The sequence below is a fragment of the Heterodontus francisci genome, chromosome 8 (genome assembly GCF_036365525.1).
Source record: "Heterodontus francisci isolate sHetFra1 chromosome 8, sHetFra1.hap1, whole genome shotgun sequence".
Classification (NCBI taxonomy): domain Eukaryota; kingdom Metazoa; phylum Chordata; class Chondrichthyes; order Heterodontiformes; family Heterodontidae; genus Heterodontus; species Heterodontus francisci.
The window spans coordinates 28773776-28788864 of NC_090378.1; the positions used below are offsets into that span (position 1 = coordinate 28773776).

At 41.3% G+C, this 15089-nt stretch overlaps 1 protein-coding gene across 1 annotated transcript in view; it reads left to right on the plus strand.

The window, feature by feature from the left end:
- Positions 1-1754: 1754 nt before the first annotated feature.
- Positions 1755-15089, plus strand: part of LOC137372494 (phospholipid phosphatase-related protein type 4-like) — a 76537-nt gene continuing 63202 nt past the window's right edge. The window contains exon 1 of the mRNA XM_068036363.1: positions 1755-1849. Coding sequence (XP_067892464.1) covers positions 1772-1849 — 78 coding nt within the window. The 5' untranslated portion in view covers positions 1755-1771. The remainder of the gene's footprint in view (positions 1850-15089) is intronic.

Below are 15089 nucleotides of genomic sequence, written 5' to 3' on the forward strand. Positions count from 1 at the left end.
TCTATTTACAGACTTTGACACGTGGGGGGGGGGGGGGGTGGTGTAGATATGGCTTTCAAAGCGTGTGCATTGGGACTTTAAAAAGACAATGTCCCAATATTACCTCGTATTGTCGCAGTCGAATTTATGAAGGTTTATGATTTACACATGCAAAGAACGCCTTGCTGTCTTCAACCACAAGTAGTGATGTAAGTCATTTTATCAACGCGATCCAATAATTTTGATTCACTTCTGTTTTTATGAACAAATGTAAGCTTTTCGGCTGTTAAATGGATCGGGATATAGAAAAGGATGGAATTAGTTCAGTAAGCCTATGCCTATTCAAGGTATTCAAGGGCTTAAGATTCTTCCTCTGTTCGCTACATTCCCTGTTTTCACTGGAATATCGCAACTTCTTAAGGATCCCATTTAGGATTTCGTTAGAGATACTGGACAGAAGGAATTGTGATGCATGCTAGACATAGCGCCCGGGGGGAGCTCATCCAATAAATTGTAACCATCTCTGGCATGACTTAAAATACGTTGTTTCTTTAAAATAAACATGCGCTTGCCTTATTGCACCTTTAAAAGTACGTGTAGCCTTGTTGAAAAATGCGAGTGATATGTGTCCTGAGAGTGGGACAGTTAAGGCCCGATTTTAACTCTGTGCCAGTGGACGGGTTCTGAGAGTTTAAAATGCATTTTCTGTAGTTCGCTAAGGATGGAATCCAAAGTTCCAAAGTCAGTATATATGAACAATAATAGATGCATGTTGACATTAAATGTTTCCAATATGTGAATATGGGCGCCAGTGTTCTATTTATTCGCTGAAACAATGGAGTTTTTTCTTTTTATATTGCTTGAACTGAAGCCCGCGGGCGTCACGGAAGTGTTAAAAAGATATGATGGGAGGCACATTAACTACACGAAAAAGAAAGCCCGGTGGGCCCTAAACCTGAGTTTGGCATCTATTATTTGGGTGATGTTCTCGGATGCGCTTCATTTAAAATGCATGGATTGCACTGCGAGGGCGCTTACTGGATCCGAGCACGCGTGAAAAGGGAAGATCTGCAGCTAATAACATGTGGGACCCAACTAATTCAAGGTTTGCGATGACCGCTGTTAAAACTCATTCATTCGTTTCTATCTACCTGACCATTTAGGATGCGAGGCCACCTCCCGAGCCCGGGGAAATAGCCAAATAAAGCGTTTTTCTACGTCACAGGCGCCACATAAGTGCAAGTTGTTGTTGTTGGCACAACCCTACTCCCAACAGGTGGGTGATGCAGTCCTGTATCATTTATATCTGCTGGTGTGAGGGTATGCATGTGTGTGTGCCTTTAAAATCTGTCACAGTAGTAATGTGCCACCGCTATCGAACCGTTTAGTGACGCGCAGTCCCTGTGTGTTAAACTCTGGGATTTAATGTGCACATTTAAATAATTGGAGCATATTAACGCGGCAGGGGACAGAACAGTCACCAATAGGCAGAAATAGGGCAAGTAATAGAAATGTGACAATGTGCAGTCAGCTCTCTTTGACTTACACTGCTCTATCTTTGCTGCGACCTGTTATTTATTTCCCCCCACCCTGTTTCTGCACAGCCTGAATATACGGGCACTTGGTTTGCGGGGAAACAGCGAAGATTTATCGAGCCACAGACAACGCCGGGGAATGTAAGCCGCAAGCTCGCAAGCAAAGCGGCGTTCTGCAGAGGACAGCAGAACTTGGGACCAAATCGATTGTACCAATCGGCGGCGTGTGCGCAGAAAGAGCTGAATGAAGATCGGACATGTCTTCTAAGGAGAGGCAGAAAGGGAGGCTAACGAAAGACAGCGTTACTCTGCTGCCTTGCTTTTACTTCGTGGAGGTAAGTGAACGCCGACTGTGCAATCGCTGGCAGCCGCAGGTAAGACCTATCGGATCCTTAGACAACCGATGCCAGGATGACCACCTTTGGAACTTCCAAATAGTGACATTGCCAGCCCGTGTCATTTCAGGGATAAGCTGTCTTCGGGGGTTCTCACCCTCTGTCCAAAACATTCCATATCTCCCCAATGGCAAAGCCAAGATACCCCCATTTATTCACATTAGACAATCGTGCATGGAAATCACGTCGACAGCAGCAGCAGTGTAAAGTGTATTCATCAAGCAGGCATATCGAGCCTTCAGGAAAGGTACATCTGGCACAATATTTCCAGCGGTCCTGATCGAGTTCTTAAAAGAAATGAAGCAATAATTCGATTAATGAGTAAAAATTGTAAAAACAAAATGTGCACGCAGGATTGCAGTTTTCATTTTGAATGACTGACTAGTAAAAGCTGCAGCATGACACAGTGTAATTGCAATAGTACCGTTCCTGGTTAGTCTGCATTTTAATCTTTCACCACAGAATGTCATGCCGCAATATAGAATTAAACAAGCCACCCTTCAAAACCTTTCAGTAGAGAATTCGCTGCCAATCAACAAGAAGCATTGTGAGTGTGAGGAGAAGCCTTGAACAAATTACTGATATTTCACATTGTGAATAATTGAATGGGGCAGAATTAACAACTTGCACCTGGTGTATACAATGAACCCATAATGGCCCAGAAATAGCTGGAAGAGTAATGGGGAGTTCACAGTGCTTGCCACTACTAGTGTGTAAAAAAAAAATCCAACAATTTACAGTGAAGAGATATGCCATATTAGATTCACCACTAATTACTGGATGATTTTCCCTGCTGCACCATTAGCCCTTGCCAAAACCTGCACAATTACCATCTTGCTGTGAGCTTTCCCCATTGTGAGTCATGAAATTGCTGGATTTATGCCATTAGTATGAATTAATCTCGCCATTGCTATTTAGGGCTGATAGTTCATGTCGTAAGGACCCTGCTAACGTGATTTATGGTTCTGCCATTCTACTCAAACTTCGCAGCCCAGAAAAGAGACAATTGAAACTGGAGTTATCACTCCCACTGGTAGTAAATTGTTCCTAGATTTTTAAAAAAAGTATATTTAAAATGGTTTCTTTCTTTTCCTGTATCCTTTTTCCTCTCTCTTAATCCACTCTCTTTCTTTCCCTCAATTCATTTCAATAATATCAAATTTGCCCTAATTCACCCTATTTCCTTTTTGTTTGTTCAGTTTCATTCTTTATTCTTAAATTTCCTTGGTTAAGGATGAGGACCATTACACCTGATGTTCAAGAGGTCTCAGATGCCTCATTGACCTCTCTGCACCATTATCAATTTGACTTTCCAGCAATTTATGGTGCAAAGGTAATATAATCTGAAGGGTGAGGAAAAATTCAATTCACAGCACACGTGGTGAGATGTGGCACTCCACCAATCTCTGGGCCATCCTTGCACAAGATGCAGTGAGTGTGCATTAGTATTCCCTGTGTGGCAAGAACCAAGGATTCCACATGCTCAACAGGAGCACTATAATTATCCCATTCCAGTTGGAAGAACACACTCATCTTTTGGCATCTATTAAAATAACAGGCTAGCAACAAAACCTCTTTCCTTCTTTGTGTCGCTTGGCTTATCATACCTTCCCATTGCAGCGCCATTACAGATTAATACCTGACAGAGGTAGGACAAAGACATTTTCTCTGTCGCTAGGATATTTTTGTAAAAGAGCTGAACTAGTCTTAGATTTTTCTATTCTAACCCTAAACATGTCTCCAATGTCAATATTTCATAATACAACTATTTGGTGAATATTGGAGATTAGCACACAGCTCCGAAGTTAACAGCAGTAATGCCTTACTTTTAATACTTGATATCCTGATATTTCACTTTCAATTGTACAGTATGGTGTGAGCCTTTCCATTTCCTTGTTATTATACTGAAATTATGCAAGGCTCTTCCAGCCATTTTATTTCCAGTCATTTTCAATGTACTGTTAGGTGCAATTTCAGCTTTGCACCAATGTGAAATTTGAGATTCACTGGAAGCAGGAGTGGGGGTGTGGGTGGGGGGGAGGTTGGGTACTCGTGCTATACACTTTTCCTGGATTTGACAGGCTGAGAAAATCATGTTGGATGTTCCACAAACAAGCCAAAATCTGTCCTGAATTTCTGGCTAGACTTCTTCCACTGATTGTTCCTAAGATGGGCAGAGCCTAATGTGGGCAAGGATTTTACCTGCTGGTGATAGAAGTGAAATTCCACGGTGGCTGTCATGGCGCGAGTGATAATCTTTACACTCGTGGAGGTGCACAATGTCGACAGCTTTGAAAAAACCTAATATCTGGGAAAACACTGACAGACCATGATGGCATTACCTCTGCTGGGTCGGTTTGAATGAATTTGAGGTGGTGAGGTTGCAAAATCTGGCTGCCATGTGCTTGGTATGCATGGAAACTCATTGGACTTCCAATGCAATATGTGGCAGCTATATATGTGTGTTGAAGAATTTCGGCTTTGTCCCATCAGCACACCCGCAGTAACTGAGACTCATCCATTGACATGACAACAGACTCCATCCCAGGAGGTGGTAGTCTCACCTTCACTGCATGGAAGGTAAATCCAGTGCAGTGCCAAACCTGCTTTTACAAAGTGCTCAGAGGGTCTATTGGACCCTCCCCCACCCCCACTCCACCCCCCACCCCACCCCTACCCCGCGTGCACACACTACCTCATACAACTATGTTTTATGAGTTTAGGCATTCACCTCTGCTTTTATAAATATTTACATTTGTAGCTGTTGGGAGAGAGCTCTGCCCTCATTTATATACAAGCAAGTGCACAGTTCTCTCCTGGACAAGACTGCTACCATTCCTGCCAAATAGTAGGCAGTCAATATAAATACAGTTCTGCCAAGATGGGTATTCAATTGTCTCAGACCAATAGCTACAGCTTAAGTACACTGTTAAGCCCCTCATTAGACAGATTTTCCACTATTCTGACCTCAATAAAAGTAACAAGACAAAACTATAAGTTGTGTCAAACAGAAAATTCAATGATTATATTGTGTCTGTTGTTTTTTACCCAACCACTATTATAAAAACAGAATTTGAATTGATGCACACCAGTTAGTTATAGTGTCTCATCATCATAAACTGTGTGGTGCAATTTGAGTGTCAAATCACCTGAAGCGCACTTAGGAGTTATGTAACACGTTTTGGAAGTTGAATCTAGTATCTGGTAGCCTCCTAGAGGTGATTCCCAAGAATTATATTGCCACTTATGCATTGACGCATACTCTGAAACCACTTTCAATCAGGAAGAAGACCACTCCTAGAAGGTAATCTCACACCACTTCAGCTTCACACCTGCTGTAATATAATTGCAGATGTGCTAATCCAAGTTTAAAATGTTCACTACTCATCTGAGAACTTTTAAATGTTCAATTTGAATGTTTTCAAAGTTGGCAAAGAACCAACAGGGTGAGACATTGTACTTCAATTAGCATTTAATTTGAGTGAAAGTCTGATTGCATGCATGCAGTGTTCCATTGTTTTCTGACCAGAGATTGACACAGGAACCAGAAATATAACTCCTGTCTGCCAGCCGTGTAGTGCTATTGATAGGCATTGATAGTTATTGGCCTAAATCTGTGATATAACAACTCCTCAACTCACTCTAAAACTTTAACCTGCTTTGAACATCTTTTGTGCGCAGAGATTCTGACATTACACTTGAAGATTTAAGGGAAAATTTGTTTAAAATTTAGATCACCTTGCCAAACTTTGTGTGCTTTTTAATTCTTGCCATAAATTGCAAGTAGTAGTGTCTTTTGTGGGGGGAACTGGGATCATAGGAGCAGGAGCAGGCCATTCAACCCCTCAAGCTTATTCTGCCATTCAATTTGATTATGACTGACCTGTATCTCAGCTTCACTTACCTGCCTTTGCTCCATGCCCCTTGATGCCCTTGCCCAAAAAAGATCTATCAATCTTAGTCTTGAAAATTTCATTTAACCAAGCATCCACAGGCTTTTGGGAAAGGGAGTTCCAAATTTCTTCTACTCTTTGTGTGAAAAAGTACGACCTGATTTCATGCACAAATGGCCTAGCTCTAATTTTATGATTAGGTACTCTTGTTCTGGATTCGCCTACAATAGGAAATAGTTTCTCTGTATTTACCTTATCAAATCCCTTAATCATTTTAAGCATATCAATTAGATCAGCCCTCATCCTTCTAAAATAAAATAGCTTCTGTAGTCCTGTATGTCTTCTGACAAATTTCAGTGATATCTGGGACAGAATAGTTTCACCCCTCCCACTGTCGCCCATATGTCGTAGGGTCTCCTGGCACATCTTACACTGCCCAGTGAATATAGGTACAGAATTAAAGTTAAACAAAACCTCTTCCAAATAAAAAACAGATCCGAAACATGAATGTGTCCATCTCTTTGCCCTTACGAAGTTAAACATTGTCTTGTATTAATCTAAATGCACCACTTCATGAACAACATTCAATAATTGAACAAGTAAACTTGAAAAGAAAGTTTTACAGAACACATTATGTTGGCTCATGCCAGGTGTTTTAATTTTCATTGTTAAACAAATAATTTCTTTCTTGTCAGTCTTCATAAACAATTTAAAACATATTGCACAAAGTTTAATCTAATATGCACAGAATAGTGCACAGTAAAGCATACTACAAAGCATTAACACATGGAAGTTGAGCTGAGGTCATGAACTACACAAGATGTGTTATTGCCTTGAATTACACTAGATAGACTTTGTTTTCCTTGATAGAAGCTTACAGTACAAAAGGAGACCGTTTGTCACATTGTGTCTGTGTATAGAAAGAACTATAGAGGAAAATAAAAATAACATCCTTTTAAATGTATTCATATGCTTGTATTATGTGGTTAGAAAGAAGTATCACTTACTAAACTTTCAAATGGACAGCAGAGTCATTTAAGCAAGAAATGTTAAGCTACATCATAAAACCAAAAGTGGCATTGTACCTCCTGATTAGTGGTGCAGCGATATTAGGACACATGTTACTTGCTTATGCAAGAAAATCTTATAGCTTCTATTTATTGAGACAACATTTCAAGTGGAGTATAAAAAATAAACAGAGAAGTTTGCATGCCAGGCAATTTTCCTTTTTTCTCTTTTGCAAGTCAACACCCTGCACCATTAGATTATTACCTTAAATACACAGAGTAATATTTTATATCAATCAACATCAACCTATTGTTTTCCACGAACCTAAACACTAACTATAGTTGCTATTTTTCAGCTCATTTCTTTTTAATCTCACAAGTCTTCCTGTTATGACCAGGTGAGAAAGAGGTTGAAGATTCCCTTTCAGCCTTCACCTGGTCTTACTGTAACAGGGTTTTATTTTAAACACTTTTTAGCTCCCCCTTGGTGAATCCTTGTTCACTGCTTTCCAATTATAAGGCAAGGAAACCAGCACAAACAGGCTTTCTTAGGTTTAAAGAAGAAAAGTTGAAATTTATTAAACTTAAACTCTAATTCGGTTAACGCCTACGGATACATGCTCGCATGCATATGCAATACACACATGCAGACAGGGACAAAAAGAGCAGAAGAAAAAAAAGTGGAAAAGTTTGAGGTAATCTCTGAAGAGGGTTTATTGTTACTGTGCTTCGCGATCACTGTAGAGTCCTTGATTTTGGTAGATTTTGCTTTTTGTTGGGGCCCAGTATTCTTCTTAAACGTTGTTCACTGTAAGAGATTTTTCTCCATTTGGGTGCATGTGTCTTCAGTGGGTTTCGGAGTTCCATGAGAAAGAGATGGAAACAGACAGGACAGATCTTTTCAATCCAGGAGCAAACAGCTTTCTGCAGACTCTCAGTTCAAACTGTACAATTCAGAAAAAAACCCAGACTGCCAAGTAGGTTAGTCATGTGACTAACTGGTTTGACCACGTCTGTTTGTGGATTGTATTGGAGCAGGGGATAGCTCCTTTGTTCCAAGCACTGTGTGTTAATATGCAAAAATGTCTTTCTAGGAAGGGGCCTGGCAATCCCTTGTCACAGGCCTTCTCTTCTTCCCAGAAACAATTTGAAATTTAATGTCCATGTGGTGAAATTAATGTGCCTCATTCTTGGCAGTTGGGGGCCTGCATGACATCTTCCTTACATTCCAGCTTGTACAAGTCAATGCCTCCCTCTCTTTAAAGAAAATACCTTCCCTAGTCTGTTAAATCTGTATCTTTTTTATGTTCTCCTTTACCAGTTGTTTTCCTCCCACTCTCCAGACATATCTGTGCACCATTTATCCATTGCTGTGATCCTTCTTTGTTTCTGAATTCTAAGTTGCAGCTTTTAGTGAGCAATCTGCACTGCTCTCATTTACACCGTTGAAGGACAAACAACGATAAGCGTATGATCCATGAGTGCAGCATGGTTTATTTTGACCTAAGTGGGTGGATCATTTAATTTAGAGAATAACATAGAATTTACAGGACAGAAATAGGTCATTTGGTCCAACTGGTCCACAGGAGCCTTTTCCCACTCTAATTGAATGCCAGCTATAGTTCAGTTGGCAGTGCTTTTGCCTCTGAATCAGAATGATGTGGGTTCAAGTCCCACTATAGGGGCTGAATTTTACAGGCCCTGCGACGCGGGGGTCAGTAAAATGCCGCGGGGAGAGGCTCACTTTGACCCGCAACGTCGAGAATGGGCTGCCGCATATTACCGGCGGCAGGGGGACCCTGTTGCAGCCTCCCTGCTGCCTCGCGGCGGGCCCTTCATCTTAATATTCAAATTGCCACTAAAGAGATTTAAATGAACTTACCTGCAGGCGGCGGCTGTCCCATGCCAATTTTACGGCTGCTGTTCGTCCTCTGCGCACCTTCGGAATTCCATAGGGAGTTCCAGGTGCGAACCTGGTGGGGAGGGGGTGGAACAGAATTTTCAGGGTGGGAGGGGTGGAAGAGCGGGGTAAATCTTTACTAGCTAATGGGATAGTGGGAAGGGGTTAAGAGTCAAAGGGAACAAATTTTGGGGGGGAAAGTACAGAATACTATTAAAGGTTTATTATGTGGGAAGTGTAATTGATGTATAATTTACCCATGGGGGGGGGAAGAAGTGATTTATATTGGAGATGACATTTTATAGTTCTATCCCGGAGATCGGGGCCTTTAAATTTTAAAATGCAACTGAAGGGCTTAAAGCCCTTTAAAAATGGCGCCAGTGTCCACGCGGTGGCTCCATATGCCATTGCCGGGGCCATCTGCCCCCTTGCGTCATCGGGGGCGACCATTCCGGCCACTCTATTTCAATGAGCCCCTGCACATAATATCACGGGGTCTCAGGGACGGCGCATCCGTGCGGGATGAACGCTGCTTTTAGAGTGCGCCGCCGCGAACTGCGGTGCGTTCTTAAAATTCAGCCTTAGGACTTGAGCACAAAAATCTTAGCTGACACTCCTGAGGGTGTACTGCATGTTTGATGTCTTTTGGATGAGTTATTAAACTGAGGCCCTAACTGCCCTCTCAGGTAGATGTAAAAGATCCCAGTCACTGCTTTGAAGAAGAGCAGGGGAGTTATTCCCAGTGTTCTGACCAATATTTATACCTCAATCAATATCACATAAAAAAACAGATTATCCTGTCATTATCAGATTGCTGTTTGTGAGAGCTTGCTCTGTGCAAATTGGCTGCTGCATTTCCTATATTACAGCAGTGACTGCACTTCAAAAGTACTTCATTGACTTTAAAGTCTTTGGGACATCCTCTGGTTGTGAAAAGTGCAATCCTTTTTTGACTTCATGTAACCATATCAAGCATAATATTTTGCTCCAATGGGTGGGTAGTCTACCCCCAGTTCATCTATATCAACAGGGCGGCACAGTGGCGCAGTGGTTAGCACTGCAGCCTCACAGCTCCAGTGACCCGGGTTCAATTCTGGGTACTGCCTGTGTGGAATTTGCAAGTTCTCCCTGTGTCTGCGTGGGTTTCCTCCGGGTGCTCCGGTTTCCTCCCACAACCAAAAGACTTGCAGGTTGATAGGTAAATTGGCCATTATAAATTGCCCCTAGTATAGGTATGTGGTAGGGGAATATAGGGACAGGTGAGGATGTGGTAGGAATATGGGATTAATGTAGGATTAGCATAAATGGGTGATTAATGGTCGGCACAGACTCTGAGGGCTGAAGGGCCTGTTTCAGTGCTGTATATCTAAATCTAAAAAATCTAAATCTTTATATACATATATTTTATTCAGTTCTGCTATGTAACATGGATAACACAACAAGCTGAATGTAGAAATTATGCTATTTTTAAAATTTTATTTAGAGATACAGCACTGAAACAGGCCCTTCCGCCCACCATCAACCACCCATTTATACTAATCCTACACTAATCCCATATTCCTACCACATCCCCCTACCTATACTAGGGGCAATTTACAATGGCCAATTTACTTATCAACCTGCAAGTCTTTGGCCGTGGGAGGAAACCGGAGCACCCGGCAAAAACCCACGTGGTCACAGGGAGAACTTGCAAACTCCACACAGGCAGTACCCAGAACTGAACCCAGGTCGCTGGAGCTGTGAGGCTGCGGTGCTAACCACTGCGCCACTGTGCCGCCCAAAAGTAACGACTCCGCCAGGACTCAAACCCGGAACCTTTGAATGTCTTAATAAACCCGCTAGAAGTCCAATGCGCTATCCATTGCGCCATGGAGCCACCTATACAATCTCTTGATTTTCTTTATGGGGTAATTTAACTTGGTGGCAACAAGAGATTAACTGTAACATCAGTCAGATATAAATGTTTGGTACATCATAAATATATCAAAAGAATTGTACATTTTAAGCAAGGGCATAATCCTTTATATATTTTACATATTTCATAGGAGCATCCAATGGACACTGTAAACAGGCTTTGAATATATGAAATTTACACCGTCAAATTTAAAATAATCCAATTGCACAATGTCAAATCACTTTTTTAATTTTCAGATTTAAAGGGGGTTGATTTTGAGCTCCACAAATTCTCCATGGTTGGGATTTTATTCAGCATGCTTTGCATGAGATTTGTCAGGTCAGCAGGAAAGGGACCCAATAGTAATCTTGAATCAAGAAATAACAGTGGGAAAAAGAGACGCATTTCCATTGAAAACAGTGACAAATGACCATGCATATAGGGATGATCAGTAACATGCATTAAGAATCATACAAGGAAGGAATAATGAAGATATCTTAAAATAGCACCATTACTTTTGGATGTGCTCCCACAATTATATGGGAGTTCAACACATACTAAACTCAAAGTTAGACTTCACAGCATGTGGCAGCAGTCCCCCTCCTTCCCAGTATCCAGCTCATTAATTTTGCAGCATGTTAATTACATTTTAAAATAATGAAAGATGCAATCATATTTTAAAAGTAGTAAAATCCAAATTGAAACACAGAATATGGTAATTTATCTCAAAAGATATTGCTATCAGATATTAGATCCAAAATCAGCATTTTACAAAAGCAATCAGGTTATTAATCTGCAGATTTACATGATCCAGGAGAAAACTGGAGTAACCCAAATCAAGAGACTTTGCAGAATAAACATACTTCTGTTTATATATGTAAAAAATTAATGAGATAAAATTAGTTTTAATAAGTGGATATCAAGCAATTGCACTCTATTGAGGCACTGGATCACAGGGGACAATTATGGAAAATAGTGATTCTGACTGCCCTTGACAATAGATTATGACCCAGTTCAAAGTAGACATCAGGGACAGTATTTCAGTTGTATATAGAACATTCATTAACTTATAATGGCAGGGGACAATTTTGTATTTCAACAGCATTAAACTGGCTCCCCGTAATCTAAAATAAAAATATTCTATTTCTGCCACAGATATTTAAAAATAATTGAAAATAGTGATATGATCTTTTACATAGATAATACATTTCTATACTTACCTGAGTTTGTATCTTACTTTTAGACATGATATTGTCAAATTGTGCTAACTGTCATATCTATTTATTTAGCAGTTTTGTGTCTGTCCTGTCATCCATGAGCTTTCTGATTGGCTCACTGTGGGCTGATGTCTGATCATTCAAATTCAGTGTTTTTACTGCTTTTATTTGGTTACAATAATCTCCTTTCTGACTGGATATTTTTGTGATGGATCTAATCACATTGGGGATGATTTTCATGTTGCACATTGTTTGTGTAGATGGTGGGCAGATTGCATAACGATGGTTACACAGAATGTTCAGCAGTGGAATCGATGTGCAGTGGGAAAAGTTTGCAGGGATATGAAAGGCAGGGGAGTAGGACAAGCTGAGTAGCATTTACAGAGAGCAGGCACTGATGCGATGGGCTGAATGGCCTCCTTTTGTGCTGTAACTATTCTGTGATTCCAGTATTCTATGATTGATTTTGGTCCTAGATCCTTATAATGTGGTTGTGAGCTAATGGAACTGTTCCCCAATAGGTGGGCCACTGATCTGGAGGCAGGAAATTGGGTATTTGTGAAGGGTTTACAGCAGCACCTTTAAAGGGGAGGGGTACTTGTTTCAAAAAAAATAAGAATCACTACTTTGAAGCAGCAAGCAACATGTATAAAGCCTACAGAAGTAAATTCATCACATTTGAAAGCCTCAGAGCTTCAAAATACACAAGTGACTATTATAAACGTGTCTCCTAAAGCTCCTTCTAGCTTTCCAACAGCTTTCCCTATCAACAGCTGGCAATCTCTTTAATTATGACTGGAAATGACGACTTCCTGACTTGCAGAAACTAGCAGTAGTCTGGCAGGCTAAGAAGAAATGGCATTGGAGTGTTAACTGCATCATTTGATCCTGATCTGCATATATATGTGACGTCCCTGCTTGTTTCTGATAGGAGCTCTGACTGCCAAGATGTTGGAAATCAGGATAGACAGAGAAGCTGTGATAGGTTGGCACAATTACCCATTGCTTGATTTTAAGAGCCAACATGGTCCCATTTTTAACACAAAATTGTGCCTATTTTATCAAAACTTTTCTGCGATGTCACTCTTGGCGAGTCATTTTTGTCACTGAACCAATCACAAGATGAGAGCTTTGTGTTTATCCACTATTAGAATTAGATAGTTAAATACAACATCATGTAGTCCCTAAATGTCACTACAATTTTTAAATGAATAATGCATTGCACACTGAAATCAATAAATTCATTGTTAAAATTGGCATCCCAATGTCATTTTTCCTGTTACCTAACCACTCTTCAACAGGCACCTATGGTCTCTCCTCAGTGCCTGGCCTGATGCTACTACAAACCATCTGTACTGGTACATTTTAAGCTCCTAGACTTTACATGCAGCCTGACAGCCCTCTCCACTGACAATCCCTCCACACTCAGTGCCTGGCCATTGCCTCCATCCACCAGGATCCTTGAACAATGGGAGATTCATTGGTTTACTTCTTAAAATAATCAAGCAACTTGATGAAATGATTTATACACTTCATTCTCTGAAGTTAAGGGAGAACAGTTGCACCACTGAATTGTCACGCAATCTCTCATTTTATAAATGAATATACTGACATGCTCACTGTGTTTCTCAGCACTCCCTTATTTTCTTGGTTTTTGCTTTCAAATTAATGGCTAGGAGCAGACCAGTAATAAATAACATATACAGAATCTCCAATCCAGCAACATTGTGTATGTTTCTCAAAATTTTATCCTGTTTCCTTGAATCAGCAGCAGCACCGTTAGCTCTGAGTTAGAAGGTTATGATTTCAAATCCCACTCCAGAGATTTGGGCCGGAATCTTGTTCTGCCACCGCCGAGGTTGGCAGCGGGCGAAGGAAGCTAGCAAGTAATGCACTGTTGGAGTTGTCGCCTTTCAGATGGGATGTTAAACTAAGTCGCCATCTACCCTCTCAGGTGGATGTAAAAGGTACCATGCCACTATTTGAAGAACAGCTATGGAATTCTCCCTAGAATCCTGCCCAATATCCCTCAGTCAACATCATGAATAAAAAGGATTATTTGGTCTTCATCTCATTACTATTTGTGACACCTTGCTGTGTGAAAATTAGCTGCCACTTTATAACAGTGACTAGTCTTCAAAAGTACTTGTAAAGCACTTTGAGATATCCAGAGGTCATGAGGGGTGCTATGTAATTACGAGTTATTTCTTTTATGACTAGAGAAGACCATCATGATGTCACTGGAAAGGAGCTTCTACACAGATAGTTCCCATTGCTGGCTTTCACTAACAGAATGGAAGTGCACAACATGGGGGCAAAAGAAGAGTGAACAATGCTAGTCAACCCATTTTCATTTCTATCCTTCCATTCTCTCTTCCCTCTGGCCTCCTTGTCTCGAGAGACAATGGGTAAGCGCCTGGTGGTGGTCAGTGGTTTGTGGAGCAGCGCCTGGAGTGGCTATAAAGGCCAATTCTAGAGTGACAGACTCTTCCACAGGTGTTGCAGAAAAAATTGTTTGTCGGGGCTGTTACACAGTTGGCTCTCCCTTTGCGCCTCTGTCTTTTTTCCTGCCAACTGCTAAGTCTCTTCGACTCGCCACACTTTAGCCCCGCCTTTATGGCTGCCCGCCAGCTCTGGCAACTGACTCCCACAACTTGTGATCAATGTCACAGGACTTCATGTCGCGTTTGCAGACGTCTTTAAAGCGAAGACATGGACGGCCGGTGGGTCTGATACCAGTGGCGAGCTCGCTGTACAATGTGTCCTTGGGGATCCTGTCATCTTCCACGCGGCTCACATGGCCAAGCCATCTCAAGCGCCGCTGACTCAGTAGTGTGTATAAGCTGGGGATGTTGGCCGCCTCGAGGACTTCTGTGTTGGAGTTACAATCCTGCCACCTGATGCCAAGTATTCTCCGGAGGCAGCGAAGATGGAATGAATTGAGACGTCGCTCTTGGCTGACATACGTTGTCCAGGCCTCGCTGCCGTAGAGCAAGGTACTGAGGACACAGGCTTGATACACTCGGACTTTTGTGTTCCGTATCCTTCCATTACTATGCAATAAATAATAGATGGTAAATTCTGCAACTTAGCCAACATTTCTAAGTTTCTGCTCAGGTGTGCACCCTAGCTGAGCCCAGAACTACAAAATTGAACCACTCATTTAGCTTTTCACAATTGCATTTCCTAATGCACTTACATTTATTCCTGTTGTCATCAGTTTACTAAACATTAAACTGTACTTTGATAATTATCACTCATAAGGGATT